The following is a 21,505-nucleotide window of genomic DNA, read 5'->3' as shown; positions in this document are numbered from 1 at the left end:
ACATGTCTGGACAGGCAGGATAGACTGTCAGATGGAGTTACATGTCTGGACAGGCAGGATAGACTGTCAGATACATCTACATGTCTGGACTGACAGATAGATTGTCAGATACAGCTACATGTCTGGACAGGCAGGATAGACTGTCAGATATAGCTACATGTCTGGACAGGCAGAATTGACTGAAAGATAAAGCTACATGTCTGGACAGACAGGGTAGACTGTCAGATACAGCAACATGTCTGGACAGGGAGGATAGTCTGTCAGATACAGCTACATGTCTGGACAAGCAGGATAGACTGTCAGATACAGCTTCATGTCTGGACAGGCAGGATAGACTGTCAGATACAGCTACATGTCTTGACAGCCAGGATAGACTGTCAGATACAGCTACATGTCTGAACAGGCAGGATAGACTCAGATGTTGTTACATGTCTGGACAGGCAGGATAGACTGTCATATGGAGTTACATGTCTGGACAGGCAGGATAGACTGTCAGATACAGCTACATGTCTGGACAGCATGGATAGAGTGTCAGATTAAGCTACATGTCTGGACAGGCAGGATAGACTGTCAGATGGAGCTACATGTCTGGACAGGCAGGATAGACTGTCCGAAGAAGCTTCATGTCTGGACAGGCAGGATAGACTGTCAGATACAGCTACATGTCTGGACAGGCAGGATAGACTGTCAGATGGAGCTACATGTCTGGACAGGCAGGATAGACTGTCAGATACAGCTACATGTCTGGACAGCCAGGATAGACTGTCAGATTAAACTATATGTCTGGACAGGCAGGATAGACTGTCAGATTCAGCTACATGTCTGGACAGGCAGTATAGACTGTCAGATACAGCTATATGTCTAGACAGGCCGGATAGACTGTCAGATACAGCTACATGTCTGGACAGGCAGGAGAGACTGTCAGATAGAGCTATATGTCTGGACAGGAAGGATAGACTGTCAGATTCAGCTACATGTCTGGACAGGCCCGATAGACTGTCAGATAGAGCTATATGTCTGGACAGGCAGGATGGACTGTCAGATGGAGTTACATTTCTGGACAGGCAGGATAGACTGTAAGGTACAGCTACATGTCTGGACAGGCAGGATATACTGTTAGATTAAGCTACATGTCTGGACAGGCATGATAGACTCTAAGATACAGTAACATGTCTGGACAGGCAGAATAGACTGTCAGATACATCTACATGTCTGGACAGACAGACAGACTGTCAGATACAGCTACATGTCTGGACAGCCTGATAGACTGTCAGATACAGCTACATGTCTTGACAGGCAGGATTGATTGTCAGATACAGCTACATGTCTGGACAGGCAGGATAGACAATCAGATGGAGTTACATGTCTGGACAGGCAGGATAGACTGTCAGATATAGCTACATGTCTGGACAGGCAGGATAGACTGTCAGATGGAGCTACATGTCTGGACAGCATGGATAGAGTGTCAGATTAAGCTACATGTCTGGACAGGCAGGATAGACTGTCAGATGGAGCTACATGTCTGGACAGGCAGGATAGACTGTCAGATACATCTACATGTCTGGACTGACAGATAGATTGTCAGATACAGCTACATGTCTTGACAGCCAGGATAGACTGTCAGATACAGCTACATGTCTGGAAAGGCAGTATAGACTGTCAGATGGAGCTACATGTCTGAACAGGCAGGATAGACTCAGATGTAGTTACATGTCCGGACAGGCAGGATAGACTGTCAGATGGAGTTACATGTCTGGACAGGCAGGATAGACTGTCAGATACATCTACATGTCTGGACTGACAGATAGATTGTCAGATACAGCTACATGTCTGGACAGGCAGGATAGACTGTCAGATATAGCTACATGTCTGGACAGGCAGAATTGACTGAAAGATAAAGCTACATGTCTGGACAGACAGGGTAGACTGTCAGATACAGCAACATGTCTGGACAGGGAGGATAGTCTGTCAGATACAGCTACATGTCTTGACTGGCAGGATAGACTGTCAGATACAGCTACATGTCTTGACAGCCAGGATAGACTGTCAGATACAGCTACATGTCTGAACAGGCAGGATAGACTCAGATGTTGTTACATGTCTGGACAGGCAGGATAGACTGTCAGATGGAGTTACATGTCTGGACAGGCAGGATAGACTGTCAGATACAGCTACATGTCTGGACAGCATGGATAGAGTGTCAGATTAAGCTACATGTCTGGACAGGCAGGATAGACTGTCAGATGGAGCTACATGTCTGGACAGGCAGGATAGACTGTCCGAAGAAGCTTCATGTCTGGACAGGCAGGATAGACTGTCAGATACAGCTACATGTCTGGACAGGCAGGATAGACTGTCAGATGGAGCTACATGTCTGGACAGGCAGGATAGACTGTCAGATACAGCTACATGTCTGGACAGCCAGGATAGACTGTCAGATTAAACTATATGTCTGGACAGGCAGGATAGACTGTCAGATTCAGCTACATGTCTGGACAGGCAGTATAGACTGTCAGATACAGCTATATGTCTAGACAGGCCGGATAGACTGTCAGATACAGCTACATGTCTGGACAGGCAGGAGAGACTGTCAGATAGAGCTATATGTCTGGACAGGAAGGATAGACTGTCAGATTCAGCTACATGTCTGGACAGGCCCGATAGACTGTCAGATAGAGCTATATGTCTGGACAGGCAGGATGGACTGTCAGATGGAGTTACATTTCTGGACAGGCAGGATAGACTGTAAGGTACAGCTACATGTCTAGACAAGCAGGATAAACTGTCAGATACAGCTTCATTTCTGGACTGGCAGGAGAGTCTTTCAGATACAGCTACATCTCTGGACAGCCAGGATAGACTGTCAGATACAGCTACATGTCTGGACAGGCAGGATAGACTGTCAGATGGAGCTACATGTCTGAACAGGCAGGATAGACTCAGATGTAGTTACATGTCTGGACAGGCAGGATAGACTGTCAGATGGAGTTACATGTCTGGACAGGCAGGATAGACTGTCAGATACTTCTACATGTCTGGACTGTCAGGATAAACTGTCAGATACAGCTACTTGTCTGGACAGCATGGATAGACTGTCAGATACAGCTACATGTCTGGACAGGCAGGATTGACTGAAAGATACAGCAACATGTCTGGACTGTCAGGATAGACTGTCAGATGTAGTCACATGTCTGGACAGGCAGGATAGACTGTCAGAATAAGCTACATGACTGGAAAGCAGGATAGACTGTCAGATACAGCTTCATTTCTGGACAGGCAGGATAGTATTTCAGATACAGCTACATATCTGGAGAGCCAGGATAGACTGTCAGATACAGCTACATGTCTTGACAGCCAGGATAGACTGTCAGATACCGCTACATGTCTGGACAGGCAGGATAGACTGTCAGATGGAGCTACATGTCTGAACAGGCAGGATAGACTCAGATGGAGTTACATGTCTGGACAGGCAGGATAGACTGTCAGATACAGCTACATGTCTGGACAGGCAGGATAGACTGTCAGATACAGCAACATTTCTGGACTGTCAGGATAAACTTTCAGATACAGCTACATGTCTGGACAGGCCAGATAGACTGTCAGATACAGCTACATGTCTGGACAGCATGGATAGAGTGTCAGATTAAGCTACATGTCTGGACAGGCAGGATAGACTGTCAGATGGAGGTACATGTCTGGACAGGCAGGATAGACTGTCCGATGAAGCTTCATGTCTGGACATGCAGGATAGACTGTCAGATACAGCTACATGTCTGGACAGGCAGGATAGACTGTCAGATGGAGCTACATGTCTGGACAGGCAGGATAGACTGTCAGATACAGCTACATGTCTGGACAGCCAGGATAGACTGTCAGATTAAACTATATGTCTGGACAGGCAGGATAGACTGTCAGATTCAGCTACATGTCTGGACAGGCAGTATAGACTGTCAGATACAGCTATATGTCTAGACAGGCTGGATAGACTGTCAGATACAGCTACATGTCTGGACAGGCAGGATAGACTGTCAGATGGAGCTACATGTCTGAACAGGCAGGATAGACTCAGATGTAGTTACATGTCTGGACAGGCAGGATAGACTGTCAGATGGAGTTACATGTCTGGACAGGCAGGATAGACTGTCAGATACTTCTACATGTCTGGACTGTCAGGATAAACTGTCAGATACAGCTACTTGTCTGGACAGCATGGATAGACTGTCAGATACAGCTAAATGTCTGGACAGGCAGGATTGACTGAAAGATACAGCAACATGTCTGGACAGCCAGGATAGACTGTCAGATGTAGTCACATGTCTGGACAGGCAGGATAGACTGTCAGATACAGCTACATAACTGGACAGGCAGGATAGACTGTCAGAATAAGCTACATGACTGGAAAGCAGGATAGACTGTCAGATACAGCTTCATTTCTGGACAGGCAGGATAGTATTTGAGATACAGCTACATATCTGTAGAGCCAGGATAGACTGTCAGATACAGCTACATGTCTGGACAGGCAGGATATACTGTCAGATACAGCTACATGTCTTGACAGCCAGGATAGACTGTCAGATACAGCTACATGTCTGGACATGCAGGATAGACTGTCAGATGGAGCTACATGTCTGAACAGGCAGGATAGACTCAGATGGAGTTACATGTCTGGACAGGCAGGATAGACTGTCAGATACAGCTACATGTCTGGACAGGCAGGATAGACTGTCAGATACAGCAACATTTCTGGACTGTCAGGATAAACTTTCAGATACAGCTACATGTCTGGACAGGCCAGATAGACTGTCAGATACAGCAACATGTCTGGACAGCATGGATATAGTGTCAGATTAAGCTACATGTCTGGACAGGCAGGATAGACTGTCAGATGGAGGTACATGTCTGGACAGGCAGGATAGACTGTCCGATGAAGCTTCATGTCTGGACAGGCAGGATAGACTGTCAGATACAGCTACATGTCTGGACAGGCAGGATAGACTGTCAGATGGAGCTACATGTCTAGACAGGCAGGATAGACTGTCAGATACAGCTACATGTCTGGACAGCCAGGATAGACTTTCAGATTAAACTATATGTCTGGACAGGCAGGATAGACTGTCAGATTCAGCTACATGTCTGGACAGGCAGTATAGACTGTCAGATACAGCTATATGTCTAGACAGGCTGGATAGACTGTCAGATACAGCTACATGTCTGGACAGGCAGGATAGACTGTCAGGTACAGCTACATGTCTGGACAGGCAGGATATACTGTTAGATTAAGCTACATGTCTGGACAGGCATGATAGACTCTCAGATACAGTAACATGTCTGGACAGGCAGAATAGACTGTCAGATACATCTACATGTCTGGACAGACAGACAGACTGTCAGATACAGCTACATGTCTGGACAGCCTGATGGACTGTCAGATACAGCTACATGTCTTGACAGGCAGGATTGATTGTCAGATACAGCTACATGTCTGGACAGGCAGGATAGACAATCAGATGGAGTTACATGTCTGGACAGGCAGGATAGACTGTCAGATATAGCTACATGTCTGGACAGGCAGGATAGACTGTCAGATGGAGCTACATGTCTGGACAGGCAGGATGGACTGTCAGATGGAGTTACATTTCTGGACAGGCAGGATAGACTGTCAGGTACAGCTACATGTCTGGACAGGCAGGATATACTGTTAGATTAAGCTACATGTCTGGACAGGCATGATAGACTCTCAGATACAGTAACATTTCTGGACAGGCAGAATAGACTGTCAGATACATCTACATGTCTGGACAGACAGACAGACTGTCAGATACAGCTACATGTCTGGACAGCCTGATAGACTGTCAGATACAGTTACATGTCTGGACAGGCAGGATAGACTGTCAGATATAGCTACATGTCTGGACAGGCAGGATAGACTGTCAGATGGAGCTACATGTCTGGACAGGCAGGATGGACTGTCAGATGGAGTTACATTTCTGGACAGGCAGGATAGTATTTCAGATACAGCTACATCTCTGGAGAGCCAGGATAGACTGTCAGATGGAGCTACATGTCTGGACAGGCAGGATAGACTGTCCGAAGAAGCTTCATGTCTGGACAGGCAGGATAGACTGTCAGATACAGCTACATGTCTGGACAGCCAGGATAGACTGTCAGATGGAGCTACATGTTTGGACAGGCAGGATAGACTGTCAGATACAGCTACATGTCTGGACAGCCAGGATAGACTGTCAGATTAAACTATATGTCTGGACAGGCAGGATAGACTGTCAGATACAGCTACATGTCTGCACAGGCCGGAGAGACTGTCAGATTAAGCTACATGTCTGGACAGGCAGGAAAGACTGTCAGATAGAGCTATATGTCTGGACAGGAAGGATAGACTGTTAGATTCAGCTACATGTCTGGACAGGCAGGATAGACTGTCAGGTACAGCTACTTGTCTGGACAGGCAGGATATACTGTTAGATTAAGCTACATGTCTGGACAGGCATGATAGACTCTCAGATACAGTAACATGTCTGGACAGGCAGAATAGACTGTCAGATACATCTACATGTCTGGACAGACAGACAGACTGTCAGATACAGCTACATGTCTGGACAGCCAGATAGACTGTCAGATACAGCTACATGTCTTGACAGACAGTATTGACTGTCAGATACAGCTACATGTCTGGACAGGCAGGATAGACAATCAGATGGAGTTACATGTCTGGACAGGCAGGATAGACTGTCAGATATAGCTAGTTGTGTGGACAGGCAAGATAGACTGTCAGATACAGCTACATATCTGGACAGCCAGGATAGAATGTCAGATGGAGCTACATGTCTGAACAGGCAGGATAGACTCAGATGGAGTTACATGTCTGGACAGGCAGGATATACTGTCATATTAAGCTACATGACTGGACAAGCAGGATAATCTGTCAGATACAGCTTCATTTCTGGACGGGGCAGGATAGTCTTTCAGATACAGCTACAGCTCTGGACAGGCAGTATAGACTATCAGATACAGCTACATGTCTGGACAGGCCGGATAGACTGTCAGATTAAACTACATGTCTGGACAGGCAGGATAGACTGTCAGATAGAGCTATATGTCTGGACAGGATGAATATACTGTCAGATTCAGCTACATGTCTGGACAGCCAGATAGACTGTCAGATACAGCTACATGTCTGGACAGGCAGGATAGACAATCAGATGGAGTTACATGTCTGGACAGGCAGGATAGACTGTCAGATATAGCTACATGTCTGGACAGGCAGGATAGACTGTCAGATTAAGCTACATGACTGGACAAGCAGGATAGACTGTCAGATACAGCTTCATTTCTGGACAGGCAGGATAGTATTTCAGATCCAGTTACATCTCTGGAGAGCCAGGATAGACTGTCAGATACAGCTACATGTCTGGACAGGCAGGATATACTGTCAGATACAGCTACATGTCTTGACAGCCAGGATAGACTGTCAGATACAGCTACATGTCTGGACAGGCAGGATAGACTGTCAGATGGAGCTACATGTCTGGACAGGCAGGATAGACTGTCCGAAGAAGCTTCATGTCTGGAGAGCCAGGATAGACTGTCAGATACAGCTACATGTCTGGACAGGCAGGATAGACTGTCAGATGGAGCTACATGTCTGGACAGGCAGGATAGACTGTCCGATGAAGCTTCATGTCTGGACAGGCAGTATAGACTGTCAGATACAGCTACATGTCTGGACAACTGGGATAGACTGTCAGATTAAACTATATGTCTGGACAGGCAGGATAGACTGTCAGATTCAGCTACATGTCTGGACAGGCAGTATAGACTGTCAGATACAGCTACATGTCTGGACAGGCCGGATAGACTGTCAGATTAAGCTACATGTCTGGACAGGAAGGAAAGACTGTCAGATAGAGCTATATGTCTGGACAGGAAGGATAGACTGTTAGATTCAGCTACATGTCTGGACAGGCAGGATATAGTGTTAGATTAAGCTACATGTCTGGACAGGCATGATAGACTCTCAGATACAGTAACATGTCTGGACAGGCAGATAGACTGTCAGATACAGCTACATGTCTTGACAGACAGGATTGACTGTCAGATACAGCTACATGTCTGGACAGGCAGGATAGACAATCAGATGGAGTTACATGTCTGGACAGGCAGGATAGACTGTCAGATATAGCTAGTTGTGTGGACAGGCAAGATAGACTGTCAGATACAGCTACATATCTGGACAGCCAGGATAGAATGTCAGATGGAGCTACATGTCTGAACAGGCAGGATAGACTCAGATGGAGTTACATGTCTGGACAGGCAGGATAGACTGTCATATTAAGCTACATGACTGGACAAGCAGGATAATCTGTCAGATACAGCTTCATTTCTGGACAGGCAGGATAGTCTTTCAGATACAGCTACAGCTCTGGACAGGCAGTATAGACTATCAGATACAGCTACATGTCTGGACAGGCCGGATAGACTGTCAGATTAAACTACATGTCTGGACAGGCAGGATAGACTGTCAGATAGAGCTATATGTCTGGACAGGATGAATATACTGTCAGATTCAGCTACATGTCTGGACAGCCAGATAGACTGTCAGATACAGCTACATGTCTGGACAGGCAGGATAGACAATCAGATGGAGTTACATGTCTGGACAGGCAGGATAGACTGTCAGATATAGCTACATGTCTGGACAGGCAGGATAGACTGTCAGATTAAGCTACATGACTGGACAAGCAGGATAGACTGTCAGATACAGCTTCATTTCTGGACAGGCAGGATAGTATTTCAGATACAGTTACATCTCTGGAGAGCCAGGATAGACTGTCAGATACAGCTACATGTCTGGACAGGCAGGATATACTGTCAGATACAGCTACATGTCTTGACAGCCAGGATAGACTGTCAGATACAGCTACATGTCTGGACAGGCAGGATAGACTGTCAGATGGAGCTACATGTCTGGACAGGCAGGATAGACTGTCCGAAGAAGCTTCATGTCTGGAGAGCCAGGATAGAATGTCAGATGGAGCTACATGTCTGAACAGGCAGGATAGACTCTCAGATGGAGCTACATGTCTGGACAGGCAGGATAGACTGTCCGATGAAGCTTCATGTCTGGACAGGCAGGATAGACTGTCAGATACAGCTACATGTCTGGACAACTGGGATAGACTGTCAGATTAAACTATATGTCTGGACAGGCAGGATAGACTGTCAGATTCAGCTACATGTCTGGACAGGCAGTATAGACTGTCAGATACAGCTACATGTCTGGACAGGCCGGATAGACTGTCAGATTAAGCTACATGTCTGGATAGGTAGGAAAGACTGTCAGATGGAGTTACATGTCTGGACAGGCAGGATAGACTCTCAGATGGAGCTACATGTCTGGACAGGCAGGATAGACTGTCCGATGAAGCTTCATGTCTGGACAGGCAGGATAGACTGTCAGATACTTCTACATGTCTGGACTGTCAGGATAAACTGTCAGATACAGCTACTTGTCTGGACAGCATGGATAGACTGTCAGATACAGCTAAATGTCTGGACAGGCAGGATTGACTGAAAGATACAGCAACATGTCTGGACAGCCAGGATAGACTGTCAGATGTAGTCACATGTCTGGACAGGCAGGATAGACTGTCAGATACAGCTACATAACTGGACAGGCAGGATAGACTGTCAGAATAAGCTACATGACTGGAAAGCAGGATAGACTGTCAGATACAGCTTCATTTCTGGACAGGCAGGATAGTATTTGAGATACAGCTACATATCTGTAGAGCCAGGATAGACTGTCAGATACAGCTACATGTCTGGACAGGCAGGATATACTGTCAGATACAGCTACATGTCTTGACAGCCAGGATAGACTGTCAGATACAGCTACATGTCTGGACAGGCAGGATAGACTGTCAGATGGAGCTACATGTCTGAACAGGCAGGATAGACTCAGATGGAGTTACATGTCTGGACAGGCAGGATAGACTGTCAGATACAGCTACATGTCTGGACAGGCAGGATAGACTGTCAGATACAGCAACATTTCTGGACTGTCAGGATAAACTTTCAGATACAGCTACATGTCTGGACAGGCCAGATAGACTGTCAGATACAGCTACATGTCTGGACAGCATGGATAGAGTGTCAGATTAAGCTACATGTCTGGACAGGCAGGATAGACTGTCAGATGGAGGTACATGTCTGGACAGGCAGGATAGACTGTCAGATACAGCTACATGTCTGGACAGCCAGGATAGACTTTCAGATTAAACTATATGTCTGGACAGGCAGGATAGACTGTCAGATTCAGCTACATGTCTGGACAGGCAGTATAGACTGTCAGATACAGCTATATGTCTAGACAGGCTGGATAGACTGTCAGATACAGCTACATGTCTGGACAGGCAGGATAGACTGTCAGGTACAGCTACATGTCTGGACAGGCAGGATATACTGTTAGATTAAGCTACATGTCTGGACAGGCATGATAGACTCTCAGATACAGTAACATGTCTGGACAGGCAGAATAGACTGTCAGATACATCTACATGTCTGGACAGACAGACAGACTGTCAGATACAGCTACATGTCTGGACAGCCTGATAGACTGTCAGATACAGCTACATGTCTTGACAGGCAGGATTGATTGGCAGATACAGCTACATGTCTGGACAGGCAGGATAGACAATCAGATGGAGTTACATGTCTGGTCAGGCAGGATAGACTGTCAGATATAGCTACATGTCTGGACAGGCAGGATAGACTGTCAGATGGAGCTACATGTCTGGACAGGCAGGATGGACTGTCAGATGGAGTTACATTTCTGGACAGGCAGGATAGACTGTCAGGTACAGCTACATGTCTGGACAGGCAGGATATACTGTTAGATTAAGCTACATGTCTGGACAGGCATGATAGACTCTCAGATACAGTAACATTTCTGGACAGGCAGAATAGACTGTCAGATACATCTACATGTCTGGACAGACAGACAGACAGACTGTCAGATACAGCTACATGTCTGGACAGCCTGATAGACTGTCAGATACAGCTACATGTCTTGACAGGCAGGATTGATTGGCAGATACAGCTACATGTCTGGACAGGCAGGATAGACAATCAGATGGAGTTACATGTCTGGACAGGCAGGATAGACTGTCAGATATAGCTACATGTCTGGACAGGCAGGATAGACTGTCAGATGGAGCTACATGTCTGGACAGGCAGGATGGACTGTCAGATGGAGTTACATTTCTGGACAGGCAGGATAGACTGTCAGGTACAGCTACATGTCTGGACAGGCAGGATATACTGTTAGATTAAGCTACATGTCTGGACAGGCATGATAGACTCTCAGATACAGTAACATTTCTGGACAGGCAGAATAGACTGTCAGATACATCTACATGTCTGGACAGACAGACAGACTGTCAGATACAGCTACATGTCTGGACAGCCTGATAGACTGTCAGATACAGCTACATGTCTTGACAGGCAGGATTGATTGTCAGATACAGCTACATGTCTGGACAGGCAGGATAGACAATCAGATGGAGTTACATGTCTGGACAGGCAGGATAGACTGTCAGATATAGCTACATGTCTGGACAGGCAGGATAGACTGTCAGATGGAGCTACATGTCTGGACAGCATGGATAGAGTGTCAGATTAAGCTACATGTCTGGACAGGCAGGATAGACTGTCAGATGGAGCTACATGTCTGGACAGGCAGGATAGACTGTCAGATACATCTACATGTCTGGACTGACAGATAGATTGTCAGATACAGCTACATGTCTGGACAGGCAGGATAGACTGTCAGATACAGCTACTTGTCTGGACAGGCAGAAATGACTGAAAGATACAGCTACATCTCTGTACAGCCAGGATAGACTGTCAGATGGAGCTACATGTCTGGACAGCATGGATAGAGTGTCAGATTAAGCTACATGTCTGGACAGGCAGGATAGACTGTCAGATACAGCTTCATTTCTGGACAGGCAGGATAGTATTTCAGATACAGCTACATCTCTGGAGAGCCAGGATAGACTGTCAGATGGAGCTACATGTCTGGACAGGCAGGATAGACTGTCCGAAGAAGCTTCATGTCTGGACAGGCAGGATAGACTGTCAGATACAGCTACATGTCTGGACAGCCAGGATAGACTGTCAGATGGAGCTACATGTTTGGACAGGCAGGATAGACTGTCAGATACAGCTACATGTCTGGACAGCCAGGATAGACTGTCAGATTAAACTATATGTCTGGACAGGCAGGATAGACTGTCAGATACAGCTACATGTCTGCACAGGCCGGAGAGACTGTCAGATTAAGCTACATGTCTGGACAGGCAGGAAAGACTGTCAGATAGAGCTATATGTCTGGACAGGAAGGATAGACTGTTAGATTCAGCTACATGTCTGGACAGGCAGGATAGACTGTCAGGTACAGCTACTTGTCTGGACAGGCAGGATATACTGTTAGATTAAGCTACATGTCTGGACAGGCATGATAGACTCTCAGATACAGTAACATGTCTGGACAGGCAGAATAGACTGTCAGATACATCTACATGTCTGGACAGACAGACAGACTGTCAGATACAGCTACATGTCTGGACAGCCAGATAGACTGTCAGATACAGCTACATGTCTTGACAGACAGGATTGACTGTCAGATACAGCTACATATCTGGACAGCCAGGATAGAATGTCAGATGGAGCTACATGTCTGAACAGGCAGGATAGACTCAGATGGAGTTACATGTCTGGACAGGCAGGATATACTGTCATATTAAGCTACATGACTGGACAAGCAGGATAATCTGTCAGATACAGCTTCATTTCTGGACGGGCAGGATAGTCTTTCAGATACAGCTACAGCTCTGGACAGGCAGTATAGACTATCAGATACAGCTACATGTCTGGACAGGCCGGATAGACTGTCAGATTAAACTACATGTCTGGACAGGCAGGATAGACTGTCAGATAGAGCTATATGTCTGGACAGGATGAATATACTGTCAGATTCAGCTACATGTCTGGACAGCCAGATAGACTGTCAGATACAGCTACATGTCTGGACAGGCAGGATAGACAATCAGATGGAGTTACATGTCTGGACAGGCAGGATAGACTGTCAGATATAGCTACATGTCTGGACAGGCAGGATAGACTGTCAGATTAAGCTACATGACTGGACAAGCAGGATAGACTGTCAGATACAGCTTCATTTCTGGACAGGCAGGATAGTATTTCAGATCCAGTTACATCTCTGGAGAGCCAGGATAGACTGTCAGATACAGCTACATGTCTGGACAGGCAGGATATACTGTCAGATACAGCTACATGTCTTGACAGCCAGGATAGACTGTCAGATACAGCTACATGTCTGGACAGGCAGGATAGACTGTCAGATGGAGCTACATGTCTGGACAGGCAGGATAGACTGTCCGAAGAAGCTTCATGTCTGGAGAGCCAGGATAGACTGTCAGATACAGCTACATGTCTGGACAGGCAGGATAGACTGTCAGATGGAGCTACATGTCTGGACAGGCAGGATAGACTGTCCGATGAAGCTTCATGTCTGGACAGGCAGGATAGACTGTCAGATACAGCTACATGTCTGGACAACTGGGATAGACTGTCAGATTAAACTATATGTCTGGACAGGCAGGATAAACTGTCAGATTCAGCTACATGTCTGGACAGGCAGTATAGACTGTCAGATACAGCTACATGTCTGGACAGGCCGGATAGACTGTCAGATTAAGCTACATGTCTGGACAGGAAGGAAAGACTGTCAGATAGAGCTATATGTCTGGACAGGAAGGATAGACTGTTAGATTCAGCTACATGTCTGGACAGGCAGGATATAGTGTTAGATTAAGCTACATGTCTGGACAGGCATGATAGACTCTCAGATACAGTAACATGTCTGGACAGGCAGATAGACTGTCAGATACAGCTACATGTCTTGACAGACAGGATTGACTGTCAGATACAGCTACATGTCTGGACAGGCAGGATAGACAATCAGATGGAGTTACATGTCTGGACAGGCAGGATAGACTGTCAGATATAGCTAGTTGTGTGGACAGGCAAGATAGACTGTCAGATACAGCTACATATCTGGACAGCCAGGATAGAATGTCAGATGGAGCTACATGTCTGAACAGGCAGGATAGACTCAGATGGAGTTACATGTCTGGACAGGCAGGATAGACTGTCAGATAGAGCTATATGTCTGGACAGGATGAATATACTGTCAGATTCAGCTACATGTCTGGACAGCCAGATAGACTGTCAGATACAGCTACATGTCTGGACAGGCAGGATAGACAATCAGATGGAGTTACATGTCTGGACAGGCAGGATAGACTGTCAGATATAGCTACATGTCTGGACAGGCAGGATAGACTGTCAGATTAAGCTACATGACTGGACAAGCAGGATAGACTGTCAGATACAGCTTCATTTCTGGACAGGCAGGATAGTATTTCAGATCCAGTTACATCTCTGGAGAGCCAGGATAGACTGTCAGATACAGCTACATGTCTGGACAGGCAGGATATACTGTCAGATACAGCTACATGTCTTGACAGCCAGGATAGACTGTCAGATACAGCTACATGTCTGGACAGGCAGGATAGACTGTCAGATGGAGCTACATGTCTGGACAGGCAGGATAGACTGTCCGAAGAAGCTTCATGTCTGGAGAGCCAGGATAGACTGTCAGATACAGCTACATGTCTGGACAGGCAGGATAGACTGTCAGATGGAGCTACATGTCTGGACAGGCAGGATAGACTGTCCGATGAAGCTTCATGTCTGGACAGGCAGGATAGACTGTCAGATACAGCTACATGTCTGGACAACTGGGATAGACTGTCAGATTAAACTATATGTCTGGACAGGCAGGATAGACTGTCAGATTCAGCTACATGTCTGGACAGGCAGTATAGACTGTCAGATACAGCTACATGTCTGGACAGGCCGGATAGACTGTCAGATTAAGCTACATGTCTGGACAGGAAGGAAAGACTGTCAGATAGAGCTATATGTCTGGACAGGAAGGATAGACTGTTAGATTCAGCTACATGTCTGGACAGGCAGGATAGACTGTCAGGTACAGCTACTTGTCTGGACAGGCAGGATATACTGTTAGATTAAGCTACATGTCTGGACAGGCATGATAGACTCTCAGATACAGTAACATGTCTGGACAGGCAGAATAGACTGTCAGATACATCTACATGTCTGGACAGACAGACAGACTGTCAGATACAGCTACATGTCTGGACAGCCAGATAGACTGTCAGATACAGCTACATGTCTTGACAGACAGGATTGACTGTCAGATACAGCTACATATCTGGACAGCCAGGATAGAATGTCAGATGGAGCTTCATGTCTGAACAGGCAGGATAGACTCAGATGGAGTTACATGTCTGGACAGGCAGGATATACTGTCATATTAAGCTACATGACTGGACAAGCAGGATAATCTGTCAGATACAGCTTCATTTCTGGACGGGCAGGATAGTCTTTCAGATACAGCTACAGCTCTGGACAGGCAGTATAGACTATCAGATACAGCTACATGTCTGGACAGGCCGGATAGACTGTCAGATTAAACTACATGTCTGGACAGGCAGGATAGACTGTCAGATAGAGCTATATGTCTGGACAGGATGAATATACTGTCAGATTCAGCTACATGTCTGGACAGCCAGATAGACTGTCAGATACAGCTACATGTCTGGACAGGCAGGATAGACAATCAGATGGAGTTACATGTCTGGACAGGCAGGATAGACTGTCAGATATAGCTACATGTCTGGACAGGCAGGATAGACTGTCAGATTAAGCTACATGACTGGACAAGCAGGATAGACTGTCAGATACAGCTTCATTTCTGGACAGGCAGGATAGTATTTCAGATCCAGTTACATCTCTGGAGAGCCAGGATAGACTGTCAGATACAGCTACATGTCTGGACAGGCAGGATATACTGTCAGATACAGCTACATGTCTTGACAGCCAGGATAGACTGTCAGATACAGCTACATGTCTGGACAGGCAGGATAGACTGTCAGATGGAGCTACATGTCTGGACAGGCAGGATAGACTGTCCGAAGAAGCTTCATGTCTGGAGAGCCAGGATAGACTGTCAGATACAGCTACATGTCTGGACAGGCAGGATAGACTGTCAGATGGAGCTACATGTCTGGACAGGCAGGATAGACTGTCCGATGAAGCTTCATGTCTGGACAGGCAGGATAGACTGTCAGATACAGCTACATGTCTGGACAACTGGGATAGACTGTCAGATTAAACTATATGTCTGGACAGGCAGGATAGACTGTCAGATTCAGCTACATGTCTGGACAGGCAGTATAGACTGTCAGATACAGCTACATGTCTGGACAGGCCGGATAGACTGTCAGATTAAGCTACATGTCTGGACAGGAAGGAAAGACTGTCAGATAGAGCTATATGTCTGGACAGGAAGGATAGACTGTTAGATTCAGCTACATGTCTGGACAGGCAGGATATAGTGTTAGATTAAGCTACATGTCTGGACAGGCATGATAGACTCTCAGATACAGTAACATGTCTGGACAGGCAGATAGACTGTCAGATACAGCTACATGTCTTGACAGACAGGATTGACTGTCAGATACAGCTACATGTCTGGACAGGCAGGATAGACAATCAGATGGAGTTACATGTCTGGACAGGCAGGATAGACTGTCAGATATAGCTAGTTGTGTGGACAGGCAAGATAGACTGTCAGATACAGCTACATATCTGGACAGCCAGGATAGAATGTCAGATGGAGCTACATGTCTGAACAGGCAGGATAGACTCAGATGGAGTTACATGTCTGGACAGGCAGGATAGACTGTCATATTAAGCTACATGACTGGACAAGCAGGATAATCTGTCAGATACAGCTTCATTTCTGGACAGGCAGGATAGTCTTTCAGATACAGCTACAGCTCTGGACAGGCAGTATAGACTATCAGATACAGCTACATGTCTGGACAGGCCGGATAGACTGTCAGATTAAACTACATGTCTGGACAGGCAGGATAGACTGTCAGATAGAGCTATATGTCTGGACAGGATGAATATACTGTCAGATTCAGCTACATGTCTGGACAGCCAGATAGACTGTCAGATACAGCTACATGTCTGGACAGGCAGGATAGACAATCAGATGGAGTTACATGTCTGGACAGGCAGGATAGACTGTCAGATATAGCTACATGTCTGGACAGGCAGGATAGACTGTCAGATTAAGCTACATGACTGGACAAGCAGGATAGACTGTCAAATACAGCTTCATTTCTGGACAGGCAGGATAGTATTTCAGATACAGTTACATCTCTGGAGAGCCAGGATAGACTGTCAGATACAGCTACATGTCTGGACAGGCAGGATATACTGTCAGATACAGCTACATGTCTTGACAGCCAGGATAGACTGTCAGATACAGCTACATGTCTGGACAGGCAGGATAGACTGTCAGATGGAGCTACATGTCTGGACAGGCAGGATAGACTGTCCGAAGAAGCTTCATGTCTGGAGAGCCAGGATAGAATGTCAGATGGAGCTACATGTCTGAACAGGCAGGATAGACTCTCAGATGGAGCTACATGTCTGGACAGGCAGGATAGACTGTCCGATGAAGCTTCATGTCTGGACAGGCAGGATAGACTGTCAGATTAAGCTACATGTCTGGACAGGAAGGAAAGACTGTCAGATATAGCTACATGTCTGGACAGGCAAGATAGACTGTCAGATACAGCTACATATCTGGACAGGCAGGATAGAATGTCAGATGGAGCTACATGTCTGAACAGGCAGGATAGACTCAGATGGAGTTACATGTCTGGACAGCTTCATGTTTGGACAGGCAGGATAGACTGTCAGATTCAGCTACATGTCTGAACAAGCAGTATAGACTGTCAGATACAGCTTCATGTCTGGACAGGCAGGATAGACAGTCAGATACAGCTACATGTCTGGACAGGCAGGATAGACTTTTAAATTAAGATACATGTCTGGACAAGCAGGATAGATTGTCAGATACAGCTTCATGTCTGGACTGGCAGGACAGACTGTCAGATACAGCTACATGTCTGGACAGGCAGGATAGACTGTCAGATACAGCTACATTTCTGGACAGGCAGGATAGACTGTCAGATACAGCTACATGTCTGGACAGGCAGGATAGACTGTCAGATACAGATTAATGTCTGGACAGGCAGGATAGACTGTCAGATGGTTGTAAAATGTCTGGACAGGCAGGATACACTGTCAGATACAGCTACATGTCTGTACAGCTTGGATAGACTGTCAGATTAAGCTACATGTCTGGACAGGCAGGATAGACTGTCAGATGGAGCTACATGTCTGGACATGCAGGATAGACTGTCCGATGGAGCTACATGTCTGGACAGGCAGGATAGACTGTCAGATTCAGCTACATGTCTGGACAGGCAGGATAGACTGTCAGATACAGCTACATGTCTGGACAGGCCAGATAGACTGTCAGATTAAGCTTCATGTCTGGACAGGCAGGATAGACTGTCAGATACAGCTACATGTCCGGACAGGCAGGATAGACTGTCAGATGGAGTTACATTTCTGGACAGGCAGGATAAACTGTCAGATACAGCTACATGTCTGGACAGGCAGGATAGACTTTAAGAAAAGGAGCTACATGTCTGGACAGACAGGATAGACTCTCAGATGGAGCTACATGTCTGGACAGGCAGGATAGACTGTCAGATACAGCTACATGTCTGGACAGGCAGGATAGACTGTCAGATACAGCTGCATGTCTGGACAGGCATGATAGACTGTCAGATGGAGCTACATGTCTGAACAGGCAGGATAGACTCAGATGGATTTACATGTCTGGACAGGCAGGATAGACTGTCAGATATAGCTACATGTCTGGACAGCCAGGATAGACTGTCAGATTAAGCTACATGTCTGGACAGGCAGGATATACTGTCAGATGGAGCTACATGTCTGAACATGCAGGATAGACTCAGATGGAGTTACATGTCTGGACATGCAGGATAGACTGTCAGATGGAGTTACATGTCTGGACAGGCAGGATAGACTGTCAGATACAGCTACATGTCTAGACAGTCAGGATAGACTGTCAGATACAGCTACATGTCTGGACAGGCAGGATAGATTGTCAGATACAGCTTCATGTTTGGACAGGCAGGATAGACTGTCAGATACAGCTACATGTCTGGACAGGCAGGATAGATTGTCAGATACAGCTACATGTCTGGACAGGCAGGATAGATTGTCAGATACAGCTTCATGTTTGGACAGGCAGGATATACTGTCAGATACAGCTTCATGTCTGGACATGCAGGATAGACTGTCAGATACAGCTACATGTCTGGACAGGCAGGATAGACTGTCAGATACAGCTACATGTCTGGACAGGCAGGATAGACTGTCAGATACAGCTACATGTCTGGACAGGCAGGATAGACTGTCAGATACAGCTCTTTCTTGAACTGCATTGTTGGTTATTAAGGGCTAGCAAGTAAGCATTTCACAGTAAGGTCTACACCTGTTGTATTCGGCGGATGTGACAACTAAAGTTTGATTTCATTTGATACCTGAACAGTAATATTGGACAGTAAGCCTTACTGTGGGAACTGAAACCTGAGCAGGAAAATAGGACAGTTAGCCTTACTGTGGGGACTGAAATCTGAACAGTAAAATAGGACACTAAGCCTTACTGTGGGGACTGAAATCTGAACAGTAAAATAGGACACTAAGCCTTACTGTGGGGACTGAAACCTGAACAGTAAAATTGCGCAGAAAGCCGTACTGTGGGGACTGACACACTGACTCATTAATATGTATGTACTGTATTCTAGTCAAGTTCACTCCGACATTGCTCGTCCTAATATTTATATATTTTATTTATATTTATATATTTTTAAATTCCATGACTTTACTTTGAGATGTGCGTATTGTTGTGAATTGTTAGATACTACTGCACTGTTGGAGCTAGGAACACAACCATTATGCTACACCCGCAATAACATCTGCGAAATATGTGTATGTGACCAATACAATTTGATTTGATTTGATTTGACTGACACACTGGCTGTACATATAAGTACACATCTTCATTACAAACACATGCCTACATAACCACGTTTCTCACTGTCTCTCATTCTCTCTCTCTCTCTGTTCATCTGTTGTAGGTGTAGTCTGGGAGGAGAAGACACTAATGGTCTATCTAGAGGACCCTAAGAAGTACATCCCAGGTACCAAGATGATCTTTGCTGGTATCAAGAAGAAGAAAGAGAGAGAGGACCTGATAGCCTACTTAAAGGATGCCACTTCGTAGACAGACACACGGCATGCACACACACCGTATGATACTGTACACGCACACACACACACACACACACACACACACACACACACACACACACACACACACACACACACACACACACACACACACACACACACACACACACACACACACACACACACACACTTTCCTTCCTATACATGCACACCTCTCTAACACACACCTGTCATTCTCTACTACCTTACTCCCACTCCTGGTACACATGTTCTTCTGACACACATAAGGACACACCTTAACACACAAACAAACATACAGCACACTCTACTGTACACTACCACACACACTACAACCCACACTACCATACACTACCATACACTACCATACACACTACCACACACACTACAACACACACTACTGTACGCTACCACACACACTACAACCCACACTACCATACTCTACCATACACACTACCACACACACTACAACACACACTACCATACACTACCATACACACTACCACACACACTACAACATACTCTACTGTACACCACCACACACACTACCACACACACACACACACTACTATTCACACTACCACACACACTACCATACACTACCATACACACTACCACACACACACTACCATACACACTACCACACACACACACACTACTATACACACTACCACACACACTACCACACACACTACCACACATTACCACACACACACACACACTACCATGCACATGACAATACACACTACCACACACACATTACCATACACACTACCATACACACTACCACACACACTAACACACACTACCATACACACTGCCACACACACTACCATACACACTACCACAAACTACCACACACACTACCACACACACTACCATACACACTGCCACACACTACCATACACACTACCACACACACACACTACCACACACACTACCATACACACTGCCACACACTACCATACACACTACCATACACACTACCACACACACTACCATACACACTACCACACATTACCACACACACACACACACACTACCATGCACATGACAATACACACTACCACACACACATTACCATACACAC

The 21,505-nt window shown here is 46.0% G+C and overlaps 1 protein-coding gene across 1 annotated transcript in view; it reads left to right on the top strand.

Annotated features, from left to right (window-relative positions):
- Positions 1-20,518, top strand: part of LOC106588840 (cytochrome c iso-1/iso-2) — a 40,855-nt gene extending 20,337 nt beyond the window's left edge. Inside the window, exon 2 of the mRNA XM_014178316.3 lies at positions 20,286-20,518. Coding sequence (XP_014033791.1) covers positions 20,286-20,431 — 146 coding nt within the window. The 3' untranslated portion in view covers positions 20,432-20,518. The remainder of the gene's footprint in view (positions 1-20,285) is intronic.
- The last annotated feature ends 987 nt before the right edge of the window (positions 20,519-21,505 follow it).

The sequence above is a fragment of the Salmo salar genome, chromosome 27, assembly GCF_965601325.2.
Source record: "Salmo salar chromosome 27, fSalSal1, whole genome shotgun sequence".
In the NCBI taxonomy this organism is placed as follows: domain Eukaryota; kingdom Metazoa; phylum Chordata; class Actinopteri; order Salmoniformes; family Salmonidae; genus Salmo; species Salmo salar.
This window is presented reverse-complemented; position numbering and strand designations above follow the sequence as displayed.